Raw genomic sequence first — 13,208 nt, forward strand, 5'->3', positions numbered from 1 at the left:
TTTGTTTGCCCACATTTTGACAGTCCATGAAATCTTTGACACTGAGACCTGTCAAATATTAACAACTTTGCCTCTGCCAAACGGACTCATCATTCAGACTTTTATCTTTGAAAAACCAAAACCAAAAAAAAAAACCCCAAATAAAAAAATTTTATGTCATCATTCAATTCAAAATAGCAAAAGATTTCACTGATTTCAAAGCTCCCCCTCTTTAGGCTGTGAATTTTTCAGCCAATTCAAAAATTTGTTAAAAAATGTATTGAAAATTACCTTACCAACAAGCTGTCTCATTTTAGTTGTCTAAAAATAGCTATTTATAAGTTTTAAGAACCAGAGGAACTTGATGTGGAAAATTCTAAAATAAAAAAGGATACTAATTTTATATAACAATGATCATGATCTGTTTTTGAAAAATAACCCAACTTTAATGTTAGTCAGCATCTATTGCTGTCCATGTTTGTAGTACCTCGAGAATTGACTACTCCAAACCGGTTTGCTTGTCACATCCTTCTTTTCAATGGTAATATAGAATTTCTTCAAGCAGCACTTAGTTTTTTACTCTATTCTTCAAGAGCGTGCATTTTTACCATTTCCAAATTCCTTCAAAAAAAGGCTTTCGTCAATTTGCCCCAACCTAACCTTCGTTTCAAATCACTAACGATGTATGCATCTCCCTTATAGGAGATGCATAGGAGTCTATTTGGTTGGTCCCCAAACACTTCACTAAGCCTTTATTTCTGGACTTTCCAAAAGGCTCCCTTGGCAAATTCTCTAATCAACTACGAACCAAGGTCTTCTCCATATTTCTAGTTCAAATCCAGGGTACCTTCCTAGACTTTACATTTGCTCTACTTTTATCTAAATTTCACTCATATTTTCAATAAATTAAGCCACATGAATCTGCCAGTACTTGAAAGCTTCTGGCTTACAAAAATGTTAATTTCGTAAAATTCAACTTAGAGAAGCAAATATTTACTTGCACTTATGATATATTGTTTTATAAATGGTTTCTTGGTGTGAGATGTATACGCTCAAGAACTATCATCAGTTTCTTAAAGGATAACAACGTATCTTATGCCTTAGTAACAAGATACACATTTAATAAGTTGTATTTCTAGAAGAAATTTCCAAAGATAGTCCCATTGTGATTACATTCTAAAATATCACTATGAAACACCAATATTGATCATAAAATCTAGGTTATCTCATGAAATTAAAATTTAAGTAAGTCAATCAACAATAGATAATTTAAACAGATTTTATCAGGAAATTAAAAAAAAGAAAGACAAGCTGTAACAACAAAATCAAACACAACCTTCCTAACCCTCCCCTCTGCAGACGATTCTTTTATTCGTGTGACTCTCCCACTACAGGTGTGCAAGCTCAGCATGATTACCTTTATTAAGGAGAAATATCCTTTGTAGGCTTCTATTGTGTCCAGAGAATTTAAATTAAAAAAGAAAAAGCAATTCTTCAAAATGAAGACAAAATGAAATTAACTGAACCATTAATTTATGGTAATTATTGTGGTAATTTGTGGTAATAATTGTGAAAACTCAACAATCATCTTTTTATGATTCTATAAAAGTTTCTTCATATGAGCCATTACCTACACGTTCCCATAATATGAATACTAATGTATTAAATAAATCCTTTTTGTTTAAGTAGTGTAATACCTACATCTTGATTTGACATGTCCCAGTAAGGTCTTTCTCCATAAGACATAACTTCCCACATGACTATTCCATAGCTCCATACGTCACTGGCTGATGTGAATTTCCGGTATTGGATGGCTTCAGGTGCTGTCCACCTCACTGGAATTTTTCCACCCTGTATAAAAAGAAATTGACATTTTAAGTATTTATAATAATGTATAAAACATTTATAGCAGAACCATTAAGCTACAGTTAAACACTTTTGTATTTAGTTGGCAATTCAGCAGTATCAGGTCTATTCATCTTGAATTTCTCTAAGTGCATTTAAAGTTACTAATCTGTTTTTTAAAATGTCACAGTTAAAGTTTCATTTTTAAGGCAAATCAATAATGGACCTATGTGGTTGTAGGGCAAGAGTCTAGTCGAGAGGACAATGACAAATTAGACAAAACAGCTACTAAAATGGAATGAAATATTGGAATAATATTAATAGTATATAAGTAAATCCTCATATCTTCCCTTTTTCTAATCTTACAAAAGTTATAAGAATTAGCATAGTTAATCTTTTATTAAAACCTTTATTAAAACGGGATTATATTTTTCTGCTACAATTATGACTGCTAGTAACCAAATGTTGTATGTGTATATTATTTATATGAACATACCAATATAAAATGAGCTGTTCTCATTTTTATCATTACTTCTCGTCTTAGCCTATATGTAGATCGTAAAAGCAACAAAGATTCTTCCAAAAGGAAAAAAATAGCAACAACAAAAAGCTGAGATCAATTTGCCTCTTTTCTCCCATTTAGCTTTGTATTATTAGGCCCTGCTTTCTTGGTAGGAAAATCGCAGGAATATGAAAAGGTGCAGTAATAGACTTTTTCTTACAGTCGTTGTATAGACAGCTTCTGGATCATCCTCTATAACCCGGGACAGCCCGAAATCTGACACTTTACAAACAAGATTGCTGTTGACAAGAATATTACGAGCTGCAAGGTCCCTGTGAACGTATCCCATATCGGCCAAATATCTCATTCCAGCAGCAATTCCTCTCAGCATTCCTACTAACTGAATGACTGTAAATTGCCCATCGTGTTTCTACAGGAAGACAAAAATGAAAGTCCAGTTAGCTATACTTTGAAAGGGAAAAAAAATCACCATGAAAAATGTCTGCACCCTAGTCATTTTCTATTGTATACTAGGAATCACCAGTTAATTTTCTACGTAGTGTAGACACTTGTGAAAAACATAACAGGTGCTGATTTAACTTGATAGTCAGGTAATATAAAATAGAGTTCTGATAATCATTTAGTTATTTATATGGATGTGTTGTTAACATTAACTAATAATAATTTCAGATTGTGCAAATCCAAAAGTATATGCTAATTTTTAAATCGAAGTTAGGGAATGGAATATAAAAAAAATGATCCCTGACAGCTAACTGTTTTCCTCACTTGCCAAAAATTACACAAATAATCTAAAAATATAAAAGGGATAAAGATACATATATTAGCTTTCTTTCTCCAAATGGTAAAAAATGTAAAGGTGAAAAAACTTTTGAGTAAAGATGAAGAGAAACTAAGAGGTAGAAAAGGATTATACTGGCTGAGTTGGTTTTCACTTTATACTTTTCATTGCTATCCGTAGGTACATTACTTATAACCAAGATTCTCTAAAATACATGTACTAGCAAGTAGAATTGAGCACTCTTTGCAACCAACTGGCCACCATATATTTTTAACCCACAGATTTCTCCAACTGAATTGCAGATATGGTGCACGAGGACCGTGGATTGAGCAGATGAGCTTGCTAGGTGACGCTTTCTTCCAGAGAGTTGACAGTTATGCATATCATCTTGCATGTCATATGCAAGATGACAGTTGCATCTTGCATATCATCAAGATGCAGCAATAAAGACCTCTCGAAATCCTCTGAATCCTTATTAAAATGGGTTGAACTTATCATTCTAGATCATGTATGTTCTCATTATTTTCTCTTTGCCATTTGAAAAAATGTTAACATGTGTTCACGTTCTTAGGTGGAAAGTCTCTGAATGTAAAAATACGTATGTTTTTACATTTAGAATTTATTATTTATAAAAATAACACACTTGTAACTCTAAAAAGGTTCATAATTCTTTATTTTAGGCTTGGTGTTCACATAACAATATAACAGAAATGGTTCCACAGAGCAGAGCTGGGATCATCCTACTAACATTGAATGGCTATCTCGCTTCTCAGTCTTCTCTGTATTACGTCTGTATTTCATTTATAATTGTACTGAAAAAGTAAAATGCTACACTACAACAGGTATTCAAATTACAGGGCTTCAGGTATCCTCCATACTTGTGGTAATATGTCAATGGAAACTATTTTTTAACTACATTGTATCACTTAAATGCTCAAAAATATTCTAGTTCAATCCAGTCTAAGACTCTTTTAATCTGCTTTTCAAAGACAATTTTGTGACCTGTTAAAGTTTACACTGTTCACATTTTACACTGCAAAGAAAGGTTCAGAAAATTACATTGGTAGCATGTATATTTAGAATGGGAGAATAACTTTGTTACTTACCCTGAGAAATGCATCTAGGGCTCCATTTTCCATGAATTCTATTACAATCATGACCGGTTTCCCTAAAATTACAAAAATATATACATAAGAAAAAACAGTGTTGCTTCCAAAACTGTAATCTAAACTTCGTATTTATCCTCTTTCTCACTCCAGATAAAACACATGGTGCTCTTTTGAAAGACTGACTGGGTGAGTGGTGAGTATTTCTAACGCTTTTAGTGCTGCTAAGTGCAAAGAGTCATTAACTGTCTGTTTGGAATGTGGTCATGATTCACAAAATTAAACAGTAAAAGTCAATGTGTTCTTCTGACTCCTGCCTTGTGAACAAAGCTCAGAGAAAATGACACTTTACAGAAAATGTGAAGACTAAACTGTATTACTTTTGTGGCTTTGAAGCTAAATGAAAATATCTGTCACTCCATCTATCTATCAGATATATTCTTTAGCTCTAAACCTGCATTCATTTGTCCTGATTTTTTTTCTGAGATGGTAACACAAAAGAAAATTTAGTCAGTTACATATCAAGAAAAAAAATTCATTAAGAATATGCAATGTATTTACAATTTGATTTTTTAGTATCTATGAAATAACACTAATTTCTGACAGTTCGTTGGATAAATGAAATATATAATCAATATCTACCTCTTGTAACAACCCCTTCCAAATGGACAACATTTGGGTGGTCAAACTGCCCCATGATGCTGGCTTCACATAAAAAGTCTCTCCTTTGTTTTTCTGTGTAACCAACTTTCAGGGTTTTTATGGCTACCGCAACATCTCTTTTCCCTGGAAGTTTCAAACGACCACTGCAGACTTCTCCAAATTCTCCTGAAGTAACAGAACAGGCAGGTGTATTTTAATTTCAGAAATATTTCCTCTCTCAAAGTAAATGCATTAAATTCTTTAAAAGCACTTTTAAACTTTCCTAAACTATCTGTTACACAAACTATTATTTTTTTTAACTGGGTTAACAAAAGCTCTTTCATAAACAACATTCAGGTTTGAAATATGCTGCATAACGTACACTGCTTACTAGAGTATAAGGGCACATTAGCAAATTCTAAACATTGCTGTTGTTTTCACAGCTCGAGAAGCAAATACTTCTCAAAGATTTAAAAATCTGGAATTCATATCTACTTATGTCTGCTAGATTGAATGGACTTGATCCAAAAATGTATAATTATTCTGAAGATACATTGTATCCATAGAAAATAATGCTCCTTTTAAATAATTCATACATATTAATTTTCTACATGGAATTACACAGCACAACGGCTAATACCTAAAGCTTAGCAGGAAGATGGTAAATCAAGTCAGAGGAGATGTATATTCCAGCAAAATTCGGGACATTCTAATTATTTTAAATACGAAGTCATTTCTTGGACAGGCCAGAACTATTATGAAATAGCTTATAACAGAACGATATCGTAAAAATCCAACAGAAGACAAAAGAGACACGATTCTCTGCACCACATGCTTCTTTTTCACTTTTTTCTTAAGATTTCATAAACAAGTACAGGCTCATTGCTTCTAACAGTTCAGGTAAATGCAAAGGTTCTATACTTGAGTTATAATTATTTGCCTGTCATTATGATGTATGACTTTCGATCTTGGCTAAATGGAACAGCTGAACAAGGAAGCTACAACAGCCTTACCTGCTCCAATCACACGCTCAATTTTAATACAGGAGGCATCTAGCTCCTTGGCGAATTGATGGACAGCTCTATTTGGGTCCTCATAGGTTTCAGGGTCAATGTAGGTTTTGGTGCCTGGAAATTTAACTGTAATGATGTAAGAAAGCATGACTGTGATGAAGCAAAGCACTTATTGTGCAGTCAGCCCAGGAATTTCATTATGCAGAGTGCTCCTTGGAACAGTGAACTTGCTTCCACATCACCTGATTCACAGCAGTTTTAACAGACTACTTCAGTCTGCGGGCGTATAGGTATTATCTGCAAGCTTCTATAGGTAACATAGGATCCAGTTCATAGTTTACTAACTGAATTGCTTTTCCAGTAAATCAACAAAAGACATCACCGAAATTCTCTGACATGACTCTTATCAGACTGGAGGTTTAATTAAATTCACTGCTATCATGGCATAGTTCAAGCCATACTCAGGTTTGTAATGGACTTGGAAACACATTTGTAAATCTATCATTCAGTCAATCAATCAAATTAATACACTGGGAAAAGAAGACATTTCATTTACAGGTAGCCTACTACACTGACAGCAATATTAAAAACAGTTAGACATGTTACTTATTCTTTTGATTTATTTTTTTAAAGACCAACCACCATTGACATAGACATATAAATTAATACAAGATGTGAGGGACTGCTATCACAGAACCAGAGAGAAATCTACTATGACACAGTTTCTTCTTCATCTTGAAGGGCAATAGAGGCCAGATGTACAAAGTGCAGAGTAAAGTTAGAAAATTTACAATATTCCTGGGATCTGCTAACCATGTATGACAGTAATTTGAAAGAGGAATGGTTTATATGAACTTTCAATTATAAGGCTCTGGAAGATCTTAACTGCTATGAGGAGGTAGCCAATATGCCTCAGAAAAGGTAGTCAAAATTCAAACAACATAGAATCATCTTAAAAGTTAAAATCTTCTTAAAATGCACCCAGAAGCATGCAGGTAACAGATAATGCTATGTCAACTTTAAATCAATTACAATAATGTATTCCAAATCTAGTCATTTGGTTAAAGACAAAGATAAGATAGATAGGCATATATTTGGTTATATTAATGCAATGAAAAGATACACTATATCCTCAAAAAAACTTTATTGTTTTTAACAAAGCCACTGAACAATCTTTTCATTAAATCTTACTATTTGGAGAACAATATATTTCTTTATGTATTACACTGCAGCCTAACTGTGCTTATGTCATCACATCAAATTGAAATTATATTTTTAAAATAAGCATATAACAAACAAAAAGAAGCAGAATGTATAAAGGAAAAATGGGATTTAAAAATCTTGAATTATTCTGCTGTAGTTGATTGTTTATCCAAAATTGATTGTCTTAAACAATTACTGTTGCAGTCTATAAAACTGACAGATGCTCATTTGTTACTAAAGCTGAACATGAAAAAAAAACACAAGAAGAAAAGAGAGAGGGGATAGAAAGAGAAAAGAGAGAAAAAGGAGTACAGGGAAAGGGGGGAAGAGAAAAAGAGAGAAGGGAAGAAAACAATAGGTTAACCTCCTAGATTGGTAGGCAGATGGAGAATGAGCCATCTTCTCCCTTTTTATTCTCTTCCTTTCTTTCATTGTTTGTTTTTTTTTTTCTTTCTTTTTGGTTTGGTTTTGTGATAAGGGAGCTGGATTGGAGGTAGCCTTCTGCATCTCAAACGGGTCTCTGATGGTTCTTTATTCAAGCTGTCATAAAACATTTTGACAGGCCAGAGCAATTTTGGCATAAAAACATGAAATACTGCCCGGCTTGGATTCAAAGACATTGTTAGAAGAAATGGTAGGAGGAAACAAAATGTAAATTGGAATTGCTTCACTAAACTCCTCCATCGTGTTTATATCTTTAAATGTAACACTTGGGGCCATGGAGAGTGGAGGGCGCCTGATACAAATGACTGGACATTCTATTAAATTCAGTGCTCTAAAAGCTAGTAAAATGGTTGCTTTCATGTTTCTGTAAAAATTCAATCTGGTGTCTTAGCACCTAAGGAAATTGTTTGTATACTAAAGGAATAAAAGGACACCAACTTGTAAATAGCTGGTGACCACAGTTTTGTGCTTTACGTATTGTAAATACAGTCATAAAATCAAATAAAATGCCTGGTTCTTAACAAATGACAAGAAAAGATATCCTTGTAAAAAGGGTAATTCGAAAATATCAAGGATTTACCAAGATAGGATATCTTAAGTGTACTTTTTTTTTTCATTACTCGTTTCAAAATGGATGCTTTAAAATAAGAAAAATTTTGATGTAATTTCTGAATATTTTGGTCTATTGTTTTTCCTGACTTAAGAGTAGGAGCTTTTCTGTGTTTTAATATCTCATTTACATTTCTCATGAATGTTAAACATCTTAAAACCACCACTGATATTTTGCTCTAGAGATGAAAATTGTTTATATATACCTCAAGTTTATCTTTTCTATGTTAGCAGGTAACACATGCAGCTTTATTTTTTTCTAATTACAAACTGGATGTCAAATGTAAAAAAAGGGAATGGCATCAAAATATCAAAACTGAGTGATGACAATTAAGCATTAGGCTATACATCATGTTTTAGGTAAGCCATGTTTTCATTTACCTTCAGCATTAACCTTCACGCTAAAAGTAAAAAAACTAAGAGGCAGCATTTGATCATTTGGGGATGTCTCAGATACCCTCAATAAAGAAAAGAAAAGTGACATACTGATTAAGGTGTTATTAAATGATTTTGCCATCCAATTATTCACATATAGATAGAGTCAAGGATTCCAGCAACTATAGTCTTATGTCACTCTTCTATATACATTTTAAACTAGATACAAAAATTAATGCATTCAAGTTTTGATCCTCTCCTTTCTGTCTGGGGAAGTGTTAAAAGTATTCTCTCATGTCATGAAAGAGAAAAAAAATGTAACTTCCACTTTTTCTGTATATCCTCTAGGTGTAAACGGCCTATGGTACTCTCATTACTGGGACTTGTCACAAAATCACTGCCAGATTAGCAAAAGGACGCACCGACATTGGGAGCATATCAAATCATCCCGGGGGGAGGGGGCAGAATCACAGGTATTCAGTCATAATCAGGGGCAGATTTAAGTTTTGTGGGGCTTGAACCTTCTACAATTTGGGATACTTTCTTTAAGAAAAAATATTCTACACACTAACTTGCTAGGGCTCTTCCAGGGCCTTGAAAGGAGTCTGTGAAAGTGAGGAGCCTTGAAACTTAAACTTCATGATAAAGTGCCCTTTGGTCATACCTTTCACTATAATTTCTAGTGTCCCATCAGTGGTTGAAATTTTACAGAGTTTCATCATCAATTTAGATATGTAATGTAAAGCCACTTTTCTTTTCGAAACTAAAGTTAAGGGAACTATTGGTTCAACAATTAATAACACACTGAAGAAACTTAGGAATGATAATAATGGTGTTCACAATTTGTGTTCTTTCAACCACACATTTCCCTGATTGATGCTTCCATATTCCTGTGACTTTAGAAGGGGTATATGACAATATCTTCTTAGAAACTGACATAAGAGTTTGATACATAACACAAAAATAGATGTAATTCTTATGCCATTTACAGGAAATTTATCTCCCCATGAGAAATTTTCATAAAGATTACAGTTACTAAGAATAATAATAAATAAAATTATTTTTCAGTATTTTCAAGGATTAAAAATAGGAATAATGGGTTTGGATAAGAGCATCATCAATTATCAGAGCTAAAATCATTTCCCTGTTAGGATTTTACTTTGACTGCAAGAAGTCAACATTTACTTGCATGGCTCTCAGTTTTTCACTTGCCATCCACATGCAACAATGATAAGATTAATGCAGTCGGGCATCTATTTTCTTTGGTTCCCTGAGCTTTCTTCTGATATTATTTCTAAAATGAACTTTTAAGAATCAGGTAGCCCAGATCCACAGGAAAACATCAGAGGATTGAATCCTATTATTATACTATTTACGTCCCTTGAAATATCATCTGTGATGGACATTTTACAGTAGATGGAGAGAAAGAGGCTCCTTAGCTTAGTCTTTCATTATATCATCACTCATTGGGTAGAAAAAAAAGGGCCTACCTTCTAACTTGAAATGAATTCCTGAGCTACAACATGGGCACATGCAACATTTAATGAATAATTATTAGAATGATATGAAACACTTGGGCAAAGTTTGCAAAAAGAACAATTGTGACATAAAAGCTACTGAATATCCTTGCAGTTATATTAAAATTTCTTATGAGAGATTACACGTCTGAATATATTTTTTAAAAAATTCACATCATATGATCTTCATTCTGCATACCTTGTTCAAATGTTTTAAAGTAACATTTTGAGCTCATGATATATTTTCAAGCCTGATGCATTAGGAATTTATTCATGCCAATATTAACAACCAGGTTTCTGTATTTTTTTTTCAGGTTTCTGTATTAATTGGGGTAAATAATAATAAAGAAAAGCCAAACACTTACAATGAAAGTAAAGCTCTTCATCCCCTTCTTGGTCAGCTTTGCTATAACCACAGTGCCTGGAAAACAATCAGATTTTTGATGATTATTCTCAACCAATAATCTCACTTTATATATTTAAAATCCAGTACCATATACCTTAATTACTTAACAACATGCTAGTTAGAGCTATAAACAAAATACATAAACTTTCTGTCCATAGTTCTGAACTCAATAATAATATAGCAATTCACATGATTTAAAAAAAGCAGAGAATATAAAGTCTTTGTGTGAGACATTGTGGAAGGGACATATTTCATAGATTTAGATTTATCAATGAGTGAATATTTGCTTATATTTTTTCCTGAAAAAACAACAACAACAACAGATTTTAAATGGTTTCCACAAACCATTAACTAAAAGAGTAAATCTTTCCCCAGGTGTCTTCTCTATTTATTACAAAAATCTAACTCTGAAAATAGCTAATAAAAAGTCACCCAATAGAAATTACAATACTCATTCCTCTTAAACTAAAGCCAGTGATCAAGCTCACACTACATTCTGACCTTGGGAGAATGGAAATTTATTGACCTTCAATGTTTCATATGAGACAACAAATGTCTGCATTTACTATTTAACATTCTAAACTAAACAATAAGTAATAGGCTGACATAATTCTGAAAAATCAACACATTTTATGTTAGAGATTAGAACAAATTTTGTCTTCTACCTTCTTCCAATGATGAATCCAAAGACCATGAACACCAAAATGATGGTCCCGGCCACTGCAACCACAGCAATTATAATAACAGGGTTCTGTTCACTGGAGACTGCCGTAGCTATAAACAGAAAAAAAAAAAAAAAAAGGCTCAATAAAACACTCAATATCTTGCAAGCACTTGAGGTTAAACAAAATCTTATAAACAAGACAGCTATGCTATTAAATTCACCTTTAATTTAAATGCATTCTATTGTAACGAATTTAAATAAACATTTATTTTTGCATTTTAAATAAGTGGTAAGGACAATACTTTCATCTGTTTTATATTCTTCAGCTAGAAAAGATCCCTACAAAATGCCTTATTGAATGGCTATCCCCTGCTTAATTGTTGGAAACTTAGTTATAAATCAAGAGATAAAGATCTTTCATCTACAATTGCTATTAAATCCCTATTTTTCCCTCAGTGAGGTATTTGATCCCTCTGTGTCTGTTTTCCTGGTGTGTAAAAAAGGAACCCAAATACATACTCTCAGCATTTTTCAAAGCACCTTAAATGATTTATCTCTCATATCATCAATATAGAATAAAAATCATCATGTAATCATAGTAAATCATTATGAATTTATAATCCACCTTAATTAAGGAAAACGAACAGAATTACTGGTATTAATTTGACAAAGTAGGTAATATACACATTTGAGAGTTTAAGAGCTAGGCTATTTATGAAAGAGCCAACTTTCTGCAAGCACTGTAAAAAACATCTTTGTATTATCTAATTGTAGTCGCTTCCTGTACAATGCTAAGTGATTCTTCTACGCTCATTAAGGCAAGCCCAGCTGAACCTTCCTGAGAGTCTCTTTGGGAACAGTGTATGTTTACTTGTCCTTTAAAGCAGCCTCTGATTCTGATTCTTCATTGAGTCACACGGCCTTCTCACTTGGATTTTTCCAAATTAGTGAAGTTTTACTTATCTGGCAATTCACAAGTGTCACATTTTCCCCAGAGCATTATATTTTCAATACCAGTATAGACTTCATAAAATAATCAAAAGAATGCAACACAGTGAAAATATATATTCCAATCGCTGATCCAGTTGCAAATTGATAATTATATAATATCAAACTAATATAGTTTGCTTATTTCTGAAAAAATCAACAGCTGTAATCTTTAAGGTAGGATGGAAAATACTACTCCTTCTTGGTGTGGCAAGGGATTCAGTCTCCAGAGCAGTAAATTTTATGTAGGCAGAGTGTGTCTTGCCCCAACAGGAAGCATAAATTTTTCTGATTGGCCTTTCTCTACTTTATCTACGTCTCCCTCCTTTGACAACTCATCTCTTAATTTTGTATACCTACGCTAACTATAGATAGTTCTTACGTTGAAAAACAGTAAAAATAGCTCTGGTGTATTGGTTTCTGAAAAGAGGTATCATACACACTCCGTAATTCAGCACCTGCTGATTTGCTCCCTGAGGGAATGAAACAAGGGAAAAAGAAAAAGAAGAAAAAGAAAGCAACTTTACAGCTTTAATTTCTGAATTACAGCCTATTATGATCAAACAGAGAAAAGATGCCTTCAAGTATTTTTCTTGGTTTGGTTGTTTTTGTTTTTATCTGTCTTTTAATATATATTAAGAGAGGAAAAAGAATGGAGTAGTTTTGTTCATGAGAAAGAAAAAAATTAAACATGTTATGTGTAGAAATTGTTTTCATTCAGTCTGTCCCATGGGTCTAATTTTTTGCTTGTCTTAGGCTCTGTTCTGCCCATAGCTTCAGAAACAGATCTCCAATGAGAAAACTGAACTCAGGTGAATGATGAATTAGAGTATGTGAATATTTACTTACATGTTTTTATATATATTCAGGGTCACACTTTTATCTTAACATAGTCAAAATTTATGGTTCATATTTTCATCTAATTCATGGATAATACATTTTAAAAGTAATTTATATGTGTCATAATCACTACATCATGATTTAAAAATTGTGAAAACAGTAGCGTTGGCTCTGCGCAGAAGTGGATCTTTGGATGTATGTGCAATGGAATAATCTGAGTTCTCTTTCCAAACAGTGCTCAGGTAACTTCTCTTTGGTGGCATCTTCCTTCTTGCCC

At 33.0% G+C, this 13,208-nt stretch overlaps 1 protein-coding gene across 1 annotated transcript in view; it reads right to left on the minus strand.

The window, feature by feature from the left end:
• Nucleotides 1–13,208, minus strand: part of EPHA7 (EPH receptor A7) — a 163,939-nt gene that overhangs the window by 11,210 nt on the left and 139,521 nt on the right. The window contains exons 8-14 of the mRNA XM_022552770.3: nt 11,106–11,214; nt 10,400–10,455; nt 5,887–6,012; nt 4,874–5,059; nt 4,232–4,293; nt 2,547–2,756; nt 1,681–1,830 (exon numbers count right to left, since the gene is read on the minus strand). Of these exons, the coding sequence (XP_022408478.1) occupies nt 1,681–1,830; nt 2,547–2,756; nt 4,232–4,293; nt 4,874–5,059; nt 5,887–6,012; nt 10,400–10,455; nt 11,106–11,214 (899 nt within the window). The remainder of the gene's footprint in view (nt 1–1,680; nt 1,831–2,546; nt 2,757–4,231; nt 4,294–4,873; nt 5,060–5,886; nt 6,013–10,399; nt 10,456–11,105; nt 11,215–13,208) is intronic.

This window comes from Delphinapterus leucas, chromosome 12 (genome assembly GCF_059928025.1).
Source record: "Delphinapterus leucas isolate spDelLeu-1000000601 "Yukka" chromosome 12, BTC_Dleu_Yukka2, whole genome shotgun sequence".
NCBI classification, from domain to species: Eukaryota; Metazoa; Chordata; class Mammalia; order Artiodactyla; family Monodontidae; genus Delphinapterus; species Delphinapterus leucas.